The sequence below is a fragment of the Pagrus pagrus genome (assembly GCF_965226575.1).
Source record: "Pagrus pagrus genome assembly, chromosome: 9".
Lineage (NCBI taxonomy): Eukaryota > Metazoa > Chordata > Actinopteri > Spariformes > Sparidae > Pagrus > Pagrus pagrus.
Window position 1 is genome coordinate 22542690 of NC_140193.1, and position 23755 is coordinate 22566444.

The following is a 23755-nucleotide window of genomic DNA, read 5'->3' on the forward strand; positions in this document are numbered from 1 at the left end:
CCAAGTCCCTCTGGACCCATGAGAGGATATGCAGGTGACAAGGCTCTGAAGCGAGCCGATTTTGGCCCCCTAGCTGCCCCCTTCCTCTCCCATAAAGCCGTCTCTTTCTGAGTTATACCACCATTATATCGTCTGGCTTATTGCTAATCAATGCAGGAAAACTCCCATGGGTGAGGGGGGGGGGCACCTCAATTTACCGGCCCAACTCCTCATACACAGAAGGGTAGGGGGGGTGTGCACACCTAATCACATCTACAGGATACAAAAACAGAGTTGCAGCTAACTTGCTGAAGCGTTCTCTTCCGCCCACCGAGCGCATACATTTTTTTTTAGAATATGTGTGTGTGTCACAAAGCTCCGCGCTAGGCAAGGAAAATGAGAGAATATCTCACACACACACACACACACACACACACGCACACAAACAAATTCACACTCGCGCCGTGGAGAGTGCTCATGGGAGTTTGAGCGACAGAAACATAGAGCCACAAAGCGTGAAGATGGGTGCGCACGCAGGCAGGCACGCACACACACAAACGCACACACTTAACGGCTGACACTCACTCCCTTTTCAATTAGAGCGTCGGCTGGCTGGAACAGAAAAAGAGGAGGAGGAGGGAGGGAGGGGGAGCAGGGGGGGCTGTCACTGCTCTGCGGGGAGACACATGCTCTAGCAGACCAAACACACACACGCTAACACACGTAAACACACGCGCAGAGGAAAATGGCCGCAAAACGAAAGAGAAATATACATTTCAAGGGAGACACAGAGGTGGACATGGAGACAGGAAATGACCTGTTTAAAAATGCGTTGATCAATTAGTGGATTATGAGAAAATACAGCATTTTGATTTTGACTATTTTAGATAAAAAATCTAAGCAAGGATTTAAAAAAACAAACAAAAAAAAATAAAATAAATGTCAATCATTATATGGTTTCTTGAGAATTTTGTACTTTTCGCAGTTCACAACACTTTAATAAGCGTGGGTTGTGTGGGACAAAATAAAACATCTAAAATCAAAAAATTTTGTAAATGAAAAGATATATCTGTAAATCAAACGATCAATAATGGAAATAATTGTTAGCTGCAGCACTGAGCCACCTACTCACATCTCATATCTGCTGGTGCTTACTTCCCTGACCAGGTTGAGGTACAGGTTCAGTGTGATGAGGCAAACCCAGGCCAAGGCACTCCAGTCTGCAGAGACACAGGCAAACAACAAGGTCAAATTACAACACAGCTCCCCCGCTACACAGGCTCACACCTGCAATAGGAGTGTGTGTGTGTGTGTGTGTGTGTGTGTGTGTGTGTGTGTGTGTGTGTGTGTGTGTGTGTGTGTGTGTGTGTGAGTGTGCGTGTGTTCCACTTTTTGATAAATGAAGGCATATTCTGCAGTAATATGAGGGAAACCTGTGGCTCACGGTGATGGATGAGAGGGGGGAGCACAGAGAGAGATAATGATGAACTGTGGAAAAGCAGAGGGAGATAAGGCAGGAGTGAGGGCGAGGGAGGAAGAAAGGAGGAGGAGGAGAGCGGTGGTGCGGGGGTGAGTCGAACGGAGTGGACTACAGCAAGTGTAAAGACGCTGAAAAGAAAAGACGAAACGAAGAAAGGGAAAGGAAGGCGAAGTCAGCAGAGGGGAAAAAAAATGAACTCGTTTTACCGAGACAAGGGAGAGAGTCTAGAAAGCTCACTCCCCTTTATCTGCCCTCATATTCAGCCCTTCTTTGTGTGTGTGTGTGTCTGTGTGCGCGTGTGTATATTTCTGTTGACAAGACAGGCAGGGCTGGTCGTCACAATGATGGATTCTCTGAGCCATATACTCAGCTTACTCAGTTTCACACAACAACCCCCACGCATGCACACACGCACACAGATATACAAAACACACACACTCCGGTTACACTCGGGGAACCTTTAGGAATAGAGTGCAGTGACTAAGAAAGAAGGAGGCTGGCTGTCTCTGTCATTATCACAATAAATGATTGTCACGGCGACGGCAAACGCGTCTTGCGTAACCAGACAGCAGCCGAAGCTTCGCTTTAATAACACAGCTTCACCACCTGTCCTGACGCTGCCCCTGCCACCATCTCCCTCCATTTCAAACGCATTTCATAAAATTTTATTGGTCGGAGTTAAAAGCGTAGCTGCGCTATGCGGCTCCCACCAGACTTCGCTACAGAACAAAGTGCCCGTTCAGCCGGTGTTTATGTACAGCCGTTTGTCCTCAGCGTGAGGATCCTCATGATAAACCGAGGTGACAGGCGCCAACCCCTGCAGCACTAACTCACTGCCCATTACCCTGTATCCGTCTGAGTGTGCGTGCCCGTGTGCTTGTGTGTCTGCCAGCGAGACCAATAAAACAAGCCTGGTGAAGTGTCGTATTAGCAGCCGGTCCTAACTAAGAATCCTTATGCAAATCAAAGCAGAAGGAGCTGTAACTGCAACAAATGCCAGCAAAGCAAATAAAGAGAGAGCTGATATCTAACTTTTTCTGGATATCTATTAGAAAACTTATTTAAAATGTATATAACATTCTGTAAAAAATTTTATCTGAACATGTAGTATGAGACATGGTGTTTCTTGTCACTTGTCACAGCTCCTGTCATCGTTGTTGAGGTAGGAAGTAATGCAGTGCAAATACTTTCTTACTGTACTTCAGTAGATTTTTCAGGTATCTGTACTTTATTTGTGTATTTATTTTCGTCACAACTTTTAACCTTACATTTTCAAAACAGGCTTGTTACTTTGGTTCTAATGCATTTGAGGGGAATTATTGATTTCTTTTTATCAGTGCTCAAAATGTCAGTATTTGACGTCCTGGGGAAGAGCCTCAACAACCAACTAATATTTGTGGTGCGTTTAGGAACAGCCGGGACCAATCCTACCGATTCTGCCTTTAAGTTTAATAGTCTTTGAATTATACCAAAATGAGGTGAGCTTCAGTAAACTTTGCACAGAAATGGGCAGTAGAAAAAAGGGATACTTTTTACTTTTAAAATTACATTAGTACCGTCGTAGAGGTCAAGAAGTTGAATCATTACTTCTACTTGAGTAAAGAATGCGTGTACTTTGGCCACCTCTGACTGTTTGTTTTAAAGTTTACATTTCCTGAAGGCCCCTTGATTGTTTTTTTCTCAGGCGAATGGTGGAACATGATTACCTAGTCACCACCAGATGTGTTTCTAAAGTGTGTCCAACTATGATTGTTGATTTTGAAGAAGAGCTGAGGGCCAAACAATCTTCTGAATAAAAGAGAAGAGAGAGAGAGAAATGTTTATTTAGCCGGAGTGTGCCACACCTTTTTTCCTTTTAATTTTGCATTGATTTTCTTATTAATATCACATAAAGAATTCCTGCCTCATCAGTTTCATTCACAAAGAATTCTTTCCACTTACTCCAAACTTGAGAACCTGTTGATGTGTATGATTAACTCAAATGAAACGCTGGAGTCCCGTACTGTCATTGGAGGAAAATCATCTCCTCATACAGCGGTGATGCAACACTGGGCCGTCAGGTTTTAAGGCGGCATACTAAATGGCTGCGATGGGACAATAAGTGCACAGCAAGGTGCTTGGCTTCCAAGTATTGCGCCATGCTCACAGGTGTGGTATTCTTGGTATGGGTGTGTGAGAACTACTAAATGATGTGCAGGTTTAACCATCCCTGACAGCTGGTGTATATTGAGAACTTCGGGATGGGATGCACAGGCTGGGTTGACGAAATGAACGCAATAAAAGACAGGAGGATAGGCTATTACGGATATAAAACAGTCTCCACAATGAAATTATAGCCATACCATGAGAGAGAATAACCATAAAGTCATTGTTAAATGCAACAGAACGCTTACAACCATAGATATAATGTACAGTGAGATATGATGAGAAAAATAAGGCATAAATATGACTTTTCTGACTCAAGTCTGGCGATTGAAGTGACTTAACAATAACTAATTTAATCTGTTCATCACCTTCAAAAAGCTCTTTCTCAAGCATGTATATCCTCCAGAAAACAACTCCCTACAATGCTTTTCCAAAAGCCCAAGGTGAAAGATGGTTGCTATAAACTGGAGGGATCAGTGTCAAGGCGCATTTTGCTCTCAAGCCAAAAAACAAAATGACAAACTAATATAATTTTCCTCTGGGGTTTATTGAGTTGAATCCTTGCTCTTTCTGTGCCGGCTTACTCAACTCTATTGTTAAAAGTGTGGCAGTGAGTAATCAAGTTTTCTCTTACCAAAGTACGCTAGCCACCAGGCCTGAAAGTCGCAAAGCGATCCCTCCGGATGTGACTCACCCTGGGTAGGGAAGGAAGAACAGCACAGGGAAACATTGTCACAAACCACCCACAAAAAAAGCTGTTGTGTGTGTGTTTAATGAAACCGACAAGAGAAACTCACCATGACATATGCTACACTGTCAAAGAAGGCAGCTACAGTCAGGCTGAGAATCATCTTCTGTACAGTGAAAATGAGAGAGGGAGACATGAAGACGGATTCTTGAACGAAACACACCCTGGTAAATATCCCAGTGCATTTATATTCACTGAGAGAAGGGCAAATTAAACATCAAATGATCACTGAAGTGGCTGACAGCTTGGCACACGGTGTCCCCTGTGACAACTTGGTGAAAATATCACAAAGGAGAGTCTCCTTAATTCGTTCTATACACAGTGAAGCCATTGTATTTTATATGAAATAAATCAATAACCTGTGTATTACAGAATTTTGAAAGGGCAGTTACGATGCATACCAGCTGTCAGCCTATGGGTGGTTACAAATGGTTGCTGTGGTAGGTATATAAAGAGACAGGTAGAGACACACACACACAGCCATAATCAATTTGTGTCCTGCATTGGCCCTGTAAAGGCTACAGAGGAAGAGGAGGGGAAGACAGAAAAAGAACCCAGGAGTGCTCGAGAGCACTGAAGATTATTGACTGATGGATAACCTTTGTAAAGGGGATGGAAGTAAGAAGAGGGGTGAGGAGCAGAGGTGAAGGAGGAGGAGGTGAGGCCACTCTGTGCGACCTGGTTCAGAGGTAATAGGATCCATCAGAGCCACACTTTAAGCTGTCATTTTCTTCAAAGTAGCAGGAGACAACGTGGAGCGCTGCTAAACCTGACAGACTTGCTGGACTGGCTTCAAAAACACCACACAAGCCGCACACTTGAACAAACCCTCATCCTTTTGGATGAAAGAAAACACATTTATGTGGAGAGAAAAAAAACATCTAACTAATATTATTCAGAGTACAGTCAGACCTACAGTTGAATGCAAACCTCTTCATTTGGAGAGGAGAAAAAGCACAAGACGACAGTCATTATCACATAACGACCATGAGTCAATTAACTCCACAATTGATTCATCTGTGCATTTTAATTGGGTTCAATTATGCCAAGATTTGCCGTGGCTAATTGAACATATTTCCGGGGGCACTGAAGCAAACAGAAAAAAAAATAGAGAATCAAATCATGCTGTACGTTGCAGTGCAAATTTACCTGAGCCAAAGAGTGATACCTGCGAAGCAGCCAGATCACAAACAGCATGAAAAGGCTGTGGGGAGAGAAGAAAGACAACAGTGAGATGTTTCTCACTAACTGCAGAGCCAACGGTTTGAGCAGGAGAGGCCAACTGCTGAACTAACGATGATATACTGTCTTACTGCACATAAATACATCATAACAAGTCCAGCACACATCCCTGCAGGCTCTCTTGTAACCTTTACTCTCACTGCTGATATTCTCCGGCTCCTAGTAGGAACACTGACCATTAAAGCAATGCGGTTTAGACCGAAACTAATGAAACCCACATTAGTGTCAGAAAACCTGCCAAAGACCTGCTCAGCAACATCTGATGGAGTGAAGTACCCGGCCAAAAAGCAACCACCACAGCTAAATGTTGAGGCCCAAACGTTACGGTGCAGTTCATCAAATAGCCACTACATGTCACCGACCAAATCACAACTGACTGTTAAAAACATTAGGAAACCATCGATGTCTTCTTAAAAATTATAAATACATTTTTCCAAAAGACATTATGGTCCCAAATAACTTCCCTCGATCTAAGGTTTGTTAATTAAAATTATTGTTCACTTAAACTGATATTATATTATAGCCCTGCAACTGGGTTTGAGAAACATCAAGATCATTTAATTTCATTATAAAACAACATTTTAAATACTAATCTTCAGCCCTAATGCTGTAGTTATGTAAACAGTACCACTTTTTATGAATTGATACAGGCTTAAAGGAAAAGTTCACCCACAAATTAAAAAATTTGGTCTAGTATTTCCTAACCCCCATACTGATAGAAAGTCAGGTGAAGTTTCGTAGTCTACAAAACATTTCTGGAGCTTCACAACGAAACAGTGTTGCAGCATTCTGCTAAACAACTGAAGTAGATGGGGACTTAAAAAAATGGCTCAGCTCATCCGTCATAATCCAAGTCTCCGGACACCCTGGGATCCCAAATAGATTAAAAAATGTTAGCCAAAACCTTCACTGTTGCTGCTAAACTATAGACCGTTAGTGCACGCCATGTCTGAAGTTCGACCACACGTCAAGGGTGTAAATAGCGTCTTTTCAAATTAAATTGGTATCTCAAGGCTTGTAGAGACTTGGATTACGCTGGATGAGCTGTATGGAGCCATTTCATAGTTTTGTTTGCTCGTTTTTTTTACGTTTTAAAGTCCCCATCTACTTCAGTTGTTTAGGAGAATGCTGCAACACTGTTTTGCTGTGAAGCTCCAGGACAACAAAACTAAACCCAACTTTTCATCGGCATGAGGGTGAGCAGATGATGACTGAATTTTAATTTACGGGAACTTACCTTTGAGCTACTTTCATTTGATTGTAAATACATATCTGACATACAGGGTGTGACCAATACAACAACAATGTAAACCACAGCCTCAGAAATTTTCCACAAGGTTAGGCACAGCCTCAACAAAAGCCCCACACACACCTGTATCTATTTCAATCTAGACTGCTAAAACGATGATGAAAGACCTCTTTGTATATGTGACTCACGCTGACACGTTTATTGTATTTATTTATCAGTGTAGATAAATATCTGCAGCTAAAAACAGCTCAACTATTTGGTGTGAAATAAAAGTCAAGGGCTCATTTGAGAAAGAAATAAGTTGAAGAAATATTTACCATCCTACTAAGGAGAAGGTTCCTGTGGCTCGTTTGACTGTTAAAATCACCACCTGTGAATCAGAAACATATGCATTACTGACTCGGTGTGTTGTTTTTGTTTGGAGAAAAGCACTGTGCAAACTTATTGAGAAGTGCAATGCAAATACTGTCGTGCCATCATTATAATTATAGGCTTGGAAATTACTGGGTTGACGAGACTGCCATTTGTTCAAGCGTGTCTTTTGTGTGTTTACACATGTGTGTGCAAGCATGTCTAAAGGAAGTACAATAAAACGGAATCTGCACAACCCAAGCGGCATCAGAGGCGTAAACATTTACAATGAACAGACACCTAAGACAACTAAGGTGATAATGAATGTCACCTTCACATGCATTTGACCCATTTTAACATGCAATAAAACACGGAGGGCTGTTAAATGACTGCTGAGTGAAATAAAACCCAGCGAGGCAGATGTGTTAACAGAGCTGAAACCGGAAACTCAACATAGTTTGAGCAGAGCGACATTCAAGCTGAAACTGAACGAAAGGAATGAGAGGCATGAGACATCTCTGCTGTGATCTTTCGCACACAATATCATACATCTGTTGCCTTGGAACAGTCACAGCAAAAGCCTATGATCAGTCTGATAACTAGTATCGCCTCTGCTAAAACACTGAGGTGTCGTGTTGACCTACATAGAAAACGGGGTCATCTATTGCCAAAAAACCTAGGAAACGTTTTTAATTAAATCTGTGGAAGAAGGTTTCAAGTTTTACAGTAATTTGTTTTGAAGTAACGTAAACTTTCTAAACTTGGATTGCAGAGACAGAGAGGATTTGATTCACCTAAGTGAGAGAGAGAGAGAGAGAGACAGAGAGAGAGGTCTTATACCAGTTTATTGCTGCTTTAATTACATTTGAATGATGGCTCCCAACATGGAACTGCAGGAGGGTTAAAAAGCCTCAGACTATGCACTTTGAAATAAACTGTTTCATTAATGAATAGTGCATGAGTGATCATGCTTTTTGAAAAGTTAATTATGCTATTTTGGGGAAGGATTTTCTCACCCCATGATATGCAAGTCACACAAACATCTGCATCATGGTCATATTGGGCAAATACATTTACAGAGTTACACTCTAATTTACATTCCTGTTAAATTATATTAAAGAATGAGTCTTAAAATTTCAGTCAAGATGGTCTTATCATATCAACATAGATCTGACTGTTTACTTTGAGTCCAGCAATTAGGGCTGCAACTAACAATTACTTACTGATTTATCATCTGGTCTATAAAATGTCAGAAAATAGTTAAAAACCTTATAATGTTTTGTTGTTTGACCAACACTGAAAATACTTAATTTATAATCACGAGATACAAAATGCAGTAAACTGTATCGACATAATTAAGAAGCTGGAACTGGGAAATGTTTGTTATCATGCTTGAAAAATGACTTAAATGATTCATCCATCTAACATATGGATTATTATTTTTCTGTTGATTGACTAATGAATTAGTGACTAAAAAGTTGAGCTTTAAGCAACTTACTAAATAACATAACTTTATAAACTATAACAATTTATGAAACAACCTGCTGTAACACATTCCATTAACGTCCAGTATTCATCCAAATTGTTAAACTATATAGTATTCATCTTAGTGACGATTTATGAACCAAACTGAAACTGGGATATCTGGTTTGGTTGATGTGGGCCATCTGTTTCTTGGTCAGTCAGCGTCCGGTAGACTTTCACTGACAGTGATCAATTGCTTTCAATTATGAGCAATTGCTTGCTGGTAAAGGAGAGATTTGGGCTCTGGGCAAGACAGCATTACTCCGGCATTCCTCCCTTGACATAGTTAGATGAAGAGAGGGTACCATAACCTGGAGCCTAATGCTGCTGGCACACAAAGCTACACCTTCTAACATTAACACGTCCGTTGCACGAGAGACACAGCGCTGGTTGTTTAACTAATCTGCCTGTATGTTAGACTTGATTCAATGGCAAACTACAACTGATACAACAACTTTTCTAACTAGGTGATTCTGAAAATAAGGGAAGTATTGAAAGGTTTATCACCGTCCCTCACACCAGTCAAGGGTAACCACAACCATCTGCAAACTTACTGTAATCCAATTTAAATTTATATATGAAGTTCATAATGTACAGTTTTTGTGCTTGAGACTTTTCCAGAGAAGCGTTAAATTCAACCCTGGGATTAGTCGAGCTGCAACAATTAGTCGATTAATCGTTTAGTCCTTCAAAAGAAAACAAATTGTCAACTATTTAGACAAACGTAAAGTAATTTTTCAAGGAAAATGTCCAACACTGTCTGGTTCTAACTTCTTAAATGTAAGGATTTACTGCTTTCTTTGTCATATATAACAGTAAATGAAGAGACTTTGAGCTCTGGACTGTTGGTTGGACAAAACAAGTGATCTGAAGACCTGCTGTGGGGCTGTGGGGAATTAGAATGAGCACTTTTCACATTTCTTTTTACATTTTATATATCGTGAAAATAATTCGAGGACTAATCGACAATGAAAATAATCATCACCTGCAGCCCTAGAGCTTGGTGGTATTGTATTGTATTGGATTGTACTATGTTGTCAAGTGCATGTGTGGTGTGAACCTAATCATAACAACAACATCACAAACCATTGCATCGCATTTGTTTGGTTAATACTTTCGTCCAAAGCAGCTCACAGTAAGTGCATTCAAACATCACTGTAACAAGAGCTAGATGTCATCAAAAAAGTACATCATCCCTCCCAAACAAAGAGCGTGTTCAGTGCTAGTGTAGCTAACTGACAAGTAGGACAAAAAAGTGATGGGGGCTAAACACGAGGTGGGCAGCAGCATTCTACATGAGCTGCAGAGGTGGACAGAGGGGCTTCAACAAGGAAGGAGATGCAATAGTCTGGGCGGGAGGTGACAAACACCTGAACCTGAGTAACCTCTGAGGGAGGGCCAACCCTCCTAACACTGCCTAGGAGGAAGCTATAAGAACAGGTTACTGCCGTTCAAACCAAGGCCATAGAGATGACACAATAGTCAAAACACCATAAGCTTCACGTTGTTAGTATTTACTGCCAAGTCACTGAGTATGACAACTGTATAGATGTGGAAGATGTATTCTACTTTATTTACTTTAGTAAATAGTAGATTTTACAATTTTACATAAGTATTATCAGCATAATATACGTAAAGTACCTAAGGAGTACTTATACAGAACGGTTTGGGTTATGTTACTGCATCACTGTGACATTATTGTTGATCAATTAACATGTTACTAATATTTTAATGTTGTACAAGGCTGGGAAATAAGTGCTTTATATATACTGCTGGATGGTTTTAATGACTAACATGCATTGTATCTTGTGAAATGACCATAAATTTTGTTTGCAAAAAGTAAACAGTACAAAATAGCCCTAGACATGAACATGTATAATTATAAAGTACACGCCCTTCAAAAATGTACTTAGGTAAAAGAAATTGAGTACATGTACTTAGTTACTTTCTGCTATTGTTGTTATTATACTACTCTCCTTCACACCCAGCTAACATGTGAAACAGGTTCACTATCATTTCAAGATAAGAAACTGTGAAGCTTTACTTATCTGTCTTCCTCTGCTTCATAACAAACCGACTCATGTCTGAGGCTCACAGTCTAAAATAATTAACGAACGAAAATACAGTTTTATTAAATATGAGTTATATGGCTAAAATACATAAAGCTGGAGAGTTAATGCTCAGGCCAGTTAGCTTTAGTTAGCTTGTAAGTTTGTTAGACACTGGCCGGTAAAACTGGTTTTGTGCGCTGTTGTAAAAAGTCGCAATGTCACGAAAATACTCGACAGGCCAGTTAAACTAACACTTAGCGTTACATAGATAGCTTGATTGATAACTGACAGCTCAGTTGTACCGCTACAGTTTAGCTTCGGGAAACATGCGAGTGTCGGACCTCCATTCACCAACTTATCAATCAGTCAATCAATAAACAGGCGGGTCGAGTAAATATTTACCAGATCTAGCAAAACCCTCAAGTCATCTGACAGTGAAACGTTAATGTAGCTAACTAGCCAATTAGCTAAAAAGCTAAAAAACTGAGTTTACAGTGATGTTGGGTACTTACGCATCGATAGTCGTCTGGGTCAGTATTAAAAAGTACGCAGCGTGAATTGTTGCTCATTGTCTTTAGATGTTCAGGGTCCATTTTGAGGCAAATATGAATTGGAGATAATTTCGTTCCAATGTGTTTTTGTTTTGTTGGAGCTTGTCTTCTACTTCCTGATTCTACGGTGCGCACGGAGGGACAAACAGCACAACTGGCCGCTCTGAATCCAGGGTCGTCACAGGGTCGGTGGTGTGTGGAGACTTTGACTTGTACATGATTAAAACTCGATTTATAACGTTTTTGTTTCATTAGTTTCACTTTCATTATATTAAGATGTGAGGAAAATCCAATTCTAACATGTACATGGTAGTTTAGTATCAGTCAAGGGTGTAATGTAAATAAAAACATTTACTTATAGCCTACTTTCTCTTTTTTTGTGGTATTTAAGAAATAAATGAGTATTTCCATTTTCTACTACTTCATACTTGTGGTCCACTACGTCTCAGAGGGGGGTGTTGTCCATCAAATATAATGCATTGTTACAGATGAAATTCACAACAGTATATGAGGTGGGCGAAATTAGCTTCACTTCCAGCAGCTGTAACAATTAATGTTCCCCCCACATCAATGCATCAGAACTACTTTTGTTACTAATTTGTTGATGAAGGTTCTCAGTCATCCAGGTCATGGTAATTTTAAGTGCTGTATCATAGGCAACTGTACTTGTTTCAGTTTCTTGAAGACATTTCACCTCTAATCAAAGAGGCATCTTGTTTTATTGCTAATACTTTAAATACGTTTTGTTGTCTAATCATAATTGCCTTCTCTCACGTTAGAAGGATTGTGCATGCACGTTTACTTGAAATTGGGTATTTTTATACTTTGGTATTGCGCATTAGAGGTGTATTCAAGTGTAAAACATCTAAATACTTCTTCCACCACTGATATCAGGAAATCAACTTTCCTGTGAAACTCTGGTCAAAAACTGCAAAAAAAATCCTTGTGTTCACACCCCTCATTATTGATCTCATTATCAGAAACACAAAGGGCCTCATTATAGCCTCAGGAGGTGGTTATGTCTCATTCTTGTTAGGCTACACCGGCAGTGTTTTGAGACTGACACTACTTATCAGAGGGTGAAAGCGCTTTCGTGATAGGCTACCCTCTGGCATTCACCAAGGTTAATGAGAGGGTTATCTCAGATGTTTTTAGATACCAGCAACCTCATTTAGAGTTGAATGCAGAAAGGCATGCTACCTTTGCCCTAAATGTGAACAGCAGTGGCCGCTTTTCCTGTAAACAACCTGAATCTCAGAAAATAGAGAATTTACAGGTGTGTCGCTTTACAGATGCTAGAGCAGCGTAGCTTCCTTTGTAGACTTCATCTGGATCTCCAACAGGCTTTGTTTTATGAAGGAGACAGACAAGAAAATATTGGAATTAATTTAAACAATATTAATCAATATTAAACAATTATTTGGATACATTTTAAGATATAGTACAGTTGCACTCTAGATATTGTTATTTGGGTGTACAGCTATATATTAAGCTATATTGCATGCACATTGAGAACAATTAAAGTGACTTTCTGTTTCCTCTGCTATAGTCTTTCCCTTAAAAAGAAGCACATTAACATCGCCAATAAGAGATTTTTGCATGTGCGCCCCTCATTGTGTTTTTGTGTGTGGTGTGTGTGTGTGAGAGAGAGAGAGAGGGAGAGAGAGGGAGAATGCCAGTGGTAAGTGGGTGTGTTCCACCCTATTGACCTATTGTGACACTGAAACTCCAGCTGCACCCATTTCTCTCGGTGGCCTTTGAGGCTGTCACTTTCAGTTAGTCAAACAACAATGAAGGAAATCTGTGATTCCTTTTTTCCTAAAAGCAAAGTATTACATAAAACAACACGTGCACGTGCTTGTGCATGTATCTGTCTTATAAAGATATATAAAAAGCAAACCTAACTGATTCCAGTGCATACTTGTTTACTCATATGAATCTCCTAACTGCAGGATATTATATTTACTGTGTGAAGCTCTTCAAAATCAAACAGTGCAATGCCTTTTTTAATTCCATGATACAACTACTGCACTGTAGTCTGGGAAATATCCACTTCACACAATCATATTGAGAGAAATTTATGCAAAAAAGTGTTCAAAATGGCCGTACACATGCTAAAAAAAACACCCTTTCTCCTCGGGCTCTTTAGTTTCAGAGCTCAGGTGGGTCAAGGTGTTGTCGCTTAAGTGACAGCCAACATTCCTCAGCCTGCAGGCCATTTTCAATCACCCCTCCCCTTTAACACGTTTGTTGTTTTGTTACTGGTGGAAACTGCGTGTAAATAATGGTAACAAATCTGATTTTGCTTCACTTTATGAGTTGATGCCAAAAATGCTCCAGTGTCATAAGCTGTTGTTGTATTCAACAGGTTTTGGTACTAACCCAAAAAAATCTAACTATCCACTCCTGGAACAAGTGTTCGGATGTTTCGGATGTAGTCATTAAACACTATCGTGACTGAACTAAAAATCTTGAACAGCATCCAACTGACAGGAGGAGGGCAACAGTTGAGACTGACTCTTAGCAGTGTTTATATGCTGCTTTGTTGGAAATCAGCGCACTGTATGTATGAATTAGACAAAATTTAGTTTTGTGCTGTCTGTTCTATAACATGAAGCTTAATGTTGAAAATAACTGCATTCACGAACAAGTAATACAGAACAAATGAAGTACATTTGTATAAAAGTTTATTTTAGAAACAAATATCAGTACAAAAAATGGTGCAGAATGTGCGTAGAAAAGCCTCTTGACAGATGGATGTCTCCACTGACTGGCAAATAAACAGCAATAACAACGCAGCATCTTGTTGGGACCCCATTATTCTCTTATGCAGATGAGATATTACCGGCTGTTTCTGGTTCACTGACCATGTAGGACATTAGGAGATCATAGGCGGCTATACAGTAAGCATCTGCCTCCTTCCATGCAAGCACAATTTAAAGACACAGACACGCGTTGGACGTGAAAGAGGACTGGTCATACACAGACAAATACATGTGAACACACTGACATCATTAGCATCACATCCTGGAAACTAAGTCCTGTGTCAGTATCCCCCCCTTGAGTCAGAGGGGCGGTTCAGATGACAGGTCCTGTAGTTCATGCAGTCCACTTCTTCTCCAACTTTGAAATAACATTTGGCTCTCAGACATACAGTGTGAGGTAATAAATACATTAAATATGGTTTAAATATGTGTCATCTGTGTTTCACTGCTGAATGCATGATGTGTACAACACTTTGGAGTGCAAAAGATGAGTTTGGTGCTAAGTACACAACAGCTCTCCTCAGGATCAACACATCTACAGTAAATACCACAAAGTAGACCAACACCACGGAGGCCTGTAGAGAGAAATAAGCTGCCCTTTTCTCTACCATTCAAATGTTTGTCCGTAAATTTCATCAGTAGCGGCAGCAGCAGCAGCAGAAGGCCTGTTCAGGAAAGTCAATTCAGCCAGTCTAATACAATAAAAAAAATATGGGCTTTAAGTTTCCTTGGCCTCGAAGATTACTGGCCCCATCCTCCGATACCAATCTCCTGTTTGTAGCGCTTGGTGAGCGAGTTGGCCTGCACTGTGAGCTTGGACAGGACCCCTTGCAGCCCGGTCAGGTGGTACTGGAACTGCGCCTTCAGATCCTCGTCCTCCTCCTCTTCGTCCTCCTCGGATGAAAACGACGCGGACGAGGAGGTGGATGTGGACGAGTTCATGCGGGTGATCTTCATGCCCTCCTTGAGCCTCTCGTCGGCCGCGGCGCACCTGACGCCCCACTCGATGTCCCTGCGGATGGACTTGAGCAGCTGGTAGTAGCTGTACATGTCCCCCTCCTCGTCGTCCGATTTCATGGAGCCCATCATCTCCCTGTCCTCCTCCAGCGGGACGTCCCGCAGCAGGCTGGGCACCATGACGGTCTGGTCCATGTTGTTCACGGCGCCGAGGAAGCGGTTCATGGCGTTGAAGAGGGAGTTTTTCTGGGTGGGGGAATCGTTGAACTGCATCATCATCTTGGCAAGAGTTGTTTTTTTTCCTTCTCGAACACAAATGAAAGCGGAGATCGGAGTTTCTTGTCTTGTTTGGCTCTGGGAGCGTCCTGCTTTAATTCCGGGCTGATCGGCTTAAAGAAGCGTCTGCTTGTTTGCAATGCTGCGACAGGGATTGGCTGTGCTGTAAATCTGGTGAGCAGCGCTTGTAGTTGAGTGTCCGTGCCCTTCTCGTGGTTTCCTGCTTATGGGAAGACTGGTGCGCGTTTATATAGCTGCGGATCCGGGCAGGTTTCTTGCGTCGAAGGCGGTTACACAACCTGTTTGGCAAGTTCTTCCGCTGCAGTTGTAACCGGAGCCAAATGACCTGTAATAGCACCAGCAGAGACGAGATGTTTTATACGTTGTCAAGAAGAGGAGTGTCTCTAAAGTGACAGGCAGAGGCACATGCAACACCACAAGAGTCCAGCAGAAAGAAACCACAGCGATGATCTATCAGATGAACACGCTCCGTGCTTTACCGCGCGTAATTACGCACACCAGCTGCCAGTTCACCGACCAACACTGCCTCATCCAATACTTAACTTACCGTGCAATGTGCTCTCCTGTGATTTATGATTTGTCTTCCGGTGAAAGGCTATAACTAATATTACATCATCACTTCCCACATTCTGTTTCGATGAGCCACGCAGTGAGAAGCACAGGGCGAGGCCTGACCGAGCGGACCGGTTTCATGAATATTCATCAACCCAGCCATCAGCCCACTGCTCGGGCTTCCAGTTAGCCAATCAGACGACAGTATGCGTGCTCCGGGAGGCGGGTCATGTCGATGTTTGACCAATGACGAGGCCACTGTAGAATAGAAAACAGAGGCAACACGTGGTCAAGCACTCTTGCTTTTGAGCAATTATTGATTTTAATTCACAGATAGACTGTCAGTGTGTAAGTATTCTTTCAGTAAAACTACCAACGCACCAGTGTAATAATACTCCACTACAAGTAAAATACCTACATTAGTTGGTTAAGTGATGGCACTAAAGTTGTATATCAGCAAATATCCTTGAAGTGTCAAAAGTAAAAGTACAACAGGTGAAATAGTTCCTGATACTTTAAGTGATATAACTGGTTTATTAGTTAGTGACACTATACGGGTTAGTCAGTTGTATCCAAGCAAAATTTGACTGGTGTAGCCGGTTCATGGGAAGTTAGTCTTGGTATTCACAAGATAAATCTGAGGGGTCATGATATGATTGATGGGGAAAGACGAAAATCTTTTTTCACATCTGCAGTCAGGGTCCCCCACAGCCGTGTTCATAAAGTCAAAAGAGACATAACAGTGATATCGTCCAAAGAAATAAATCGACTCAAACTTTTTAAGTTGATACCATCTCAGTAGTTGAGAGGGGAAATGTCTTTTTGGTGGAAATTCTACCAATGGACAGACATTTGACACATGTTAACAGACGCTGTTTCTCCGAAGAATGTCAGAAGATTGGCAGTCGTTGGTTTGAATATTGTATTATATGAAATTGTCATATGTTTTTATGCAAAATCTTACTCTGAAATGTGAAAAACAGTTCTCAGAGAGTAAAAGAGCACTTTACTTCTGTAAAGTAGTGGAGTTGAAATATGAAGCAGCATAAAACTAACACCCAAGTAAAGTACAAGCACCTCGAGCTGTAGATTTGCTGTTTGTAAACACACCTTTGAGACATGCAGTACGTGATTCTGGAGAAAGATCGCTGAGTGTCATTTCCAGTAACCTGAGGACCTGGGAACAAGACTTGACAATCAACAAACAACAATCTTGCTCCAGTGGCACAGAAATGTCCAGAATTTAACAACAATATAACAAGAAACTAAGAAAATGCAGAAAACATTGAGAGGTGTTTTTTTGTACGAGTCATTATTTTGTTTTGTTTTTCAGGAAAATCCTGCATAGGATACCTTTAGGTACAGTAGTAAAGAAAATATAGTTACTTTCCATCACTGGTCACCACTAAAATGTGTTTTGTGTTAATTCCTCGGTCACTTTGACTACCTACACACAGTAAATTCACTCTTTACTGAGTGCCACATTACTCGCCTGGTTATTTCCACTCACAGTAACTTAAGTCTAAGCTAGTTACTGACGAGCTTTTCAGATTACACTTAAAACCAAACTGTTACACCAGCCAGTTTCCGGCAGTGATGGCGGAGCTGATTCCCCCCAACTCTTATAACTCTAAGTGCCTGGAAACAGGGGGAAACCCACACAGAAATAGCCCACCATTAGTAGTTCATGGAAAACGTGCACTGGTGGAGGAGCTCAGTCTGAAATCTGAGCCTTGGTAAACACTTCTGGTCAGACTGAAGCTACAGCAACATGTTTTTCACTGTCTGGCCATCAACAAAAAGAAATCCACCTGTCTGGCGTTCAATCAAAACATGTCTGACTGATTCATACTGAGTGAAGTTTAAAATAGACCCACGCTGCAGTAAGGGATAGGCTCATGATATGAAGACGGGAAGGCAGGCTGGCATAGAAAGAAGAGCTGACTGATACTGCATGCCCATGAGGAGTTGTCTATGAGCACAGTCTGTTCCAGATACCAGCCAATGAATCACTGTTCAAAAACTGTAAGCTCTACAAGAATGGGGAGAATGCGAACGTGGATGGAAAAACCGGCTGGGTTAGTTTCTCTCTGTCTCTGTCCCATCCTACTTCCGTCTCCTCTTGGTTTATGTTGGGTCTCTGTATACCTTTGTTGGTACCAAAACGCCCTGTCCTGGAGCCAGTGGTGGAAGATCTATTCGTATGATTTAGTTAAAAGCAGCCTTTCTACGCTGTGATAATACTCCATTAAAAATCCTGCTCTGCCATTAAGATCCAGGTGGTACTATCAGGGAAATACGCTCAAAATATCGAAAGTATTCATTCTGCAAGCAACCTGTCATCATCATTATTATCATTATATACAATGTATTTGGATTAAAACAACTAATTCATTCATTTGTAAGCAGCATTTTAACGTTGTAGCTTGTTGAGGTCTCGATGTGGAGCTGATTTTTGACTTTTTTTATTATAGTATTGGGTACATTTTCCTCTGAAATTTAGTGGAAGTGTAAAGTGGCATCGAATTGAAATACTCAAGTAGAAGTGCCTCAGAATAGTACTGAACTGCAGTACTTAAATGAGGTTAGTTACTGTGTTGGAAGAAGAGCTCAAAAATAAATACTGTTGGTGTTATATTATCATATTAATGTCCCAGTCGCCACGTAATAAAATGTTGGTGTTATATTATCATGTTAATGTCCCAGTCGCCACATAATAAAATGTTGACATTGTACGTTTCTGCTAACCACAGATACGTACAATATGTACGTTTCATATGTATCATATCAACATTTTTACAATACGGGCGGCCAAAAAGTCTGCCAGGCGAGAGACGACTGTTTGAGACGGACATTTGTAAGCAAGAAATCATGTGATATTTCTGATAAAGATGTGGGGACATTTCCTAGCCAAGTTTGTGTTGACAAAACCATCTATTTTGAGCCAGAACAGGATTTTCTCCTAGCCCTACCCAAGTGGTGTTAGTGTCTAAACCTAACCAGACCAAAAGCACAGAGTTGTCACGACATTAAATGAAACATAAACAACATAAAGAAACGTAAAGTTTCCTTATATCTAGTTATCAAATATTATCAGAGTATTAATACTGATGCGTAAACATGTAAGAAAGCAGCATTTTAATGTTGCACCAAGGTGCAGCTGATTTTACTGTAACCACTATTTGTAAACTATTGTGTTAGTTGAATCTTGAACAATTCATCATATATCATAATACGTTCATAGGACTTAAATCTTAATATGGCAAGTAACCAGTAACTGCAGCCGTCAAATGAATATAGTGAAAAGTTCAGTAGTAGCATAAAGCAGCACAAAGTGGTGATACTAAAGTAAAGTAGGCCATAAGTACCTCAGCAGTGTACTTAAATACTGTAGTTGAGAAAATGTAATTATGTAATTTCCACCACTGCCTGAGGTCTGGTCACTCTCCCACTCTACCCAAATCCCCTAAATCCCAAATCTGCCTCAGAAGCAAAGCTACACAAACACAATCCAGTTAGGGAGCAAGAAAAAAGGAGGTCAGCAGAGCAAATGTGCACCACTGCTGAGCAGAGATCAGATAGGAACAGGAGCTGGTTTTGCTTTTTCAACAGGGCTGTCAATCAAGGCCCCACCTCACTGACTTTCTCTATTCTCCTGTGAGAGGCCCTTCCACTTGTCAGAGGACGCGCTGTGCCTGAATGCAACAATGAAACCTGGATCAGGTCGGAAGGGTTTTCTCGATTGTGTGTCATGTCAGAAAGCTGAGCATCCACCGATTACGGCGGGTGTCATCATCATCCCACAAGGCTTCAAAGAAAGAGAGAGAGGGGAGAGGAGGAAGTGGAAGGAGGTGGAGGGGTGGCAGGAGCGGGGTGCAGCGCTATAGGAACAGGCAACTTGAGTGGGAACTCTAGTACTTGTCATCACAGCTGCATGTTGCTGAAAAGTGTGAGGCACGGGTGTCTCAATTCAGCGGGGAAGCTGGAGGTGAAGCAGCAGCGGCAATTAGAACAACAACGGTGACAACAACGCACACCACAAACAGACGGGTGGAGCTGGACAGCCCCGCTCCTGTACATTACTTTATAAGGTAGTAAAATGAGGTGTCACTGTGGAAGAGAGGAGAGACCATTTCTGTGTGTGAGTTTGAAGGAGAGAAAGAGTAAGTGGTCCCTCTGCAAGTTTTTGAAAATGAAATTCATAAAAAAGATCATATTATAGCAGTGAAGTAATTCCTGCCGTAGATTTAATAAGATTTCTAATCTGATCAAATTGCCATTTGAAAACACATTTCTTATGTGCCGAGCCACACGAACCACTTAATGTTATGATTCGAGGCCGGTAATGTTCACTAAAACAAATTATTCTGCTGATGAGCAGCACTCAGTGTAGCACATGAGCACGAATATGTGTGGCACTAGAATCGTGCCAGTCCCTCTCTATAAGCCCCGGACATTCCCATTAAACGAACAGCAGCAACTATTGGTTCATCACCTGGGTGTTATGATACGGAAGATTTGATCAACCTGCTGAGAGTTTGGGATTTTCCAGTTGAAAAATTGGTGGCTATTGAACCAAGATGTGAACAGTGAGTATCCTAAACTGTTCAACAGGCCTTTTTCACGGCAGACTTTCTGACTTCTCATAGAAAGAAAAGCTCAGGTGTTACTTGTAACGTTAATAATGGCTCTGTTCCACTCACACGCTCCAGGAAGTCATGACAGCGTGACAGTAAACCTGAACACACATAACCAGGATCCTGGAACTGAATTGGAATTAAGCCGTCGTCTCATTTTCACAGTGCGACCTGTCAAGATGTCTTCTGTGAAAAGGGCCTGTTAAGTCTTGCTGACTAGTCTACTTAAAGGGGAAATCCGCCAATCTTACATCAAAGTGCGTCTCAGGATCTTCAGGAGTGTGAGTGCAAATGTGAAAAAAGCTGTGTAAAGCCTTTTTGTCCCAAGAGGGAGCTGTGTGAAGTCTGATACATTTGCTCAAGTGATGTCACTTGAGTCAGTGACCTTTGGGTGTGAAGTAATGACACGAAAGACATTACAGAGAAGAGAGTGGAAACGACGGGAGAGACCTGGAGTCTCTGGTGAGTGCTGAATTCAGTGAGATTTGACCAGAATTTAAACACACAGATACAGAGTTTTATTCTTGTTAAGTCTTGTTCGCTGACTTCCCTAAACTCACCCTAAACTTGTGGACCTCTCTGGGTTTGAACATTGGTGGAAACATGTAGAATAATGTAAGCACACAACTCCACAAAATATATAAGGTTGAGTTGTTTTAAGACATTTCATTGCAGAAATCTTACGTTTTTCAGTAAATACACTTTATTTTGACATGAGCATACAGTACCTACTGCCTCGGGTTTCTACAGGCCTGCATCTTAAGTAGATCAATTCAGTAGTTCGACTTTCATTCCTGGCAGTGTGGGCTGCTCTACAAATTGTCTGACACGTTTTTTAAACTGGACCATCACCAGTATTTTATAAATAGCCCGCTGTGATCATGATTCAAATACCTCGGACACCCTACTCCAAACCTGAATCTCTGACCAGGCTCTGATAGAAAAGTCTCACCACATGTGTGAGGCTACACATTTCCCACTACCATTAGGCCTACATTTTCTGTATATTTCCCACCTCCCTCCCTCACCCTCCCCCCCTTTCTGTCTCTCAGATGGCTGCCCACCATTGAGTCCGGTTCTGCTCCGAGCTTTCTGCCTGTTAAAAGGCAGTATTTTGTGCTTGCTCGTGGGGGAAATGTAGGGTCCCTGTAAATAAATTAATCAAGGAGCGTGGTCTAGACCTGCTCGATCAGGAAAGTGTCATGAGATGACTTTTGTCGTGAATTGGCGCTATACAAACAAAGCTCGATCAATTAACTGATTAATTGACTGATTGATTCTCCTGCATAAACGTCTACACGCCGTTTCAAAGCCTTTTCCTCCGGAAATGCCACCTGTGTCATTTATGATTACACGACACACATATGAATTTTAGTCATTCCTTCAAAGGCCTCTGACTCACAAACACTCACGACGGAAGCTGAAAAATGTAGTGATTGCAACCCGCCTTCCTCTCCTAATCATACTGGCTGCACTTGAACGCGTCCGTGCGCTCTCGAGTCCGGGTTTTGTATGTGTGTGTGTGTGTGTGTGTGTGTGTGTGCGTGCGTGCGTGTGAGCGTGCGTGTGCCTGTGTGAGTAATAGCGCTTCCCCGGTGGATGCCTCCCTGTAGCCTATAACCCATTAAGTGTATTCAGGAGGCGGAGGCGAGGGGAGGGGTGTGGGGGGCGCAGGGCGCGGGAGCCAGCGGCACGCACGCTCCATTAGCGGACCCACTGCCGCGCCGCTCTGCCGGTAATTTGCGTTAACGAGATTGGAGCGAGGCCGGTTAGCGCGATCTCCCCGCGAGTATCAGCCGCTCTCATCCGCCTCCCCACCGCCTTTCCGGCCTCGTTTCCGATGCAGCCCGCAGCAGCGGCGGCGCAGGAGACCAGGCGGACGGAGAAAGACGGAGAATGTGTGCGGCGCTCCGTCCGTCACACGCCGTGCTCTCTCCCCACAGCTCCGTTTTCCGCTGATACCCAAGCGCCATCATGTGGACCAGGGTGGTACTCGGTGATGTCATGAAGTAACCGGCCTCGAGATGCCCAACAAAAAAATCTGTCACAGTTTTAGAAAATAAGAAATCAAGTTTTTATTTCTTCTCTTTTGAGGAATCGTCTCTTGTGTCTCTCTCATTCTTTGAGCGTTTTTTTCTTTCTCTTTCTTTTAATGCTGTTCACACCTGGTCAGAACATCCTTCCTTCATGACCCGATCACAAGCTGACAGCTCTGAGCAGAAGTGTGAACGCACCCGAGAAGCATTGAGGACACATTTGTGGTCTGAGTGATCAGACCACATTCAGAGGTCGTGTGGGACGCAGGCTTGCATCTTTCCTTGTAACGTGTCAACATTTAGCCGCTGTTTGAACACGCTGTTTCAACTGATTTTACACTCAATTTATGAAACAAGACAACATTTTATTGTCAGTTAACATGTCAAATTGTATAAATACAGTCAACACTAAGCCACATAGGTTACTTTAGTGTCGTCCGTGGAGAGAGTCCCCAAAGTCCCTTAAAAAATCGCTTGGTTTTGTGGGTTGGTGAGTTAGAAGAAACTTTATAAACTGTAAGAAATTCTTCAGTATTTTGGCCTTCTAGTGAATTCGGCAAATGTCATACATAGGTTCATTCTTTGTTTCGTCCCAGTGATGTACATGATTAAAGTGGGCACTTGAGACACATGTCAGGAGGCATGTTAATGCCAGGTGTGAACTGACAGACCTGGTGCTCTCCACCTGTGTTTAGATCACTCAGGACACTTCGTAATACCGGGTCTGAACAGGGCCTCTGAGGGTTTTTTGCACCTCCCATCACACTGTGTTGTAGAATGTGTATATTAATGTTGTATATGTGTAAACCAATAAAAAAATATGTTACAACAAACAATACTTTGTTGTACAAACGTGATGAAATCAAAGAAGAGCCTGTATATGATAACATGAGTCAGAGTTTCATGTGTTGCTCTGCTGGTTTCCCCTCAGGTTGGGACATTTTGTGCTTCAAAGGCAGTCTTTTATTCCCCAAAATAAATTGCTTATTTAATTTTGGCCTGAAAGTATGTCAAATTCTTGGTGTTTGTGTTTTTTTTTCTTTGGTAAAACAAACTTGGTCCCTATGTGTTCATGCAGTGCTGCAGAAAGGATTCCTTTGTCATCGCCAAGTGTTGGCAAAAAGTGTGCGTTTGCTCTGGATTCCTCCTGGTTTGTCTGTGTCCCAGTTGAAGGTTGTGGCCACAGTTTGT

At 41.8% G+C, this 23755-nt stretch overlaps 2 protein-coding genes across 3 annotated transcripts in view; both read right to left on the bottom strand.

Moving 5' to 3' along the window:
- The window catches only part of LOC311262758 (cyclic AMP receptor-like protein A), a gene marked incomplete at its 3' end in the record, with an annotated part of 49697 nt that extends 38264 nt beyond the window's left edge, over positions 1–11433 (bottom strand). Inside the window, exons 1-6 of one of the 2 annotated variants that reach the window (XM_084362436.1) lie at positions 11282–11433; positions 7161–7213; positions 5502–5556; positions 4402–4458; positions 4239–4299; positions 1112–1199 (exon numbers count right to left, since the gene is read on the bottom strand). In XM_084362436.1, the coding sequence (XP_084218562.1) occupies positions 1112–1199; positions 4239–4299; positions 4402–4458; positions 5502–5556; positions 7161–7213; positions 11282–11362 (395 nt within the window). In that variant the 5' untranslated portion in view covers positions 11363–11433. The remainder of the gene's footprint in view (positions 1–1111; positions 1200–4238; positions 4300–4401; positions 4459–5501; positions 5557–7160; positions 7214–11281) is intronic. The other variant, XM_084362437.1, reaches the window with a different exon arrangement.
- A 2557-nt stretch (positions 11434–13990) lies between these two features.
- LOC311262439 (mid1-interacting protein 1A-like) lies at positions 13991–16005 on the bottom strand. Its single transcript, XM_084361818.1, has 2 exons — positions 15887–16005; positions 13991–15664 (listed from the first exon to the last, which is right to left on the bottom strand). The coding sequence occupies exon 2, from the start codon at positions 15319–15321 to the stop codon at positions 14827–14829; it is 495 nt and encodes a 164-aa protein (XP_084217944.1). The 5' UTR covers positions 15322–15664; positions 15887–16005; the 3' UTR covers positions 13991–14826.
- Positions 16006–23755: the final 7750 nt, after the last annotated feature.

What these genes read in the sequence shown, in the direction of transcription:
- LOC311262439 (XM_084361818.1), bottom strand. Translation starts at nt 15,321, where the DNA reads ATGATGATGCAGTTCAACGATTCCCCCACCCAGAAAAACTCCCTCTTC.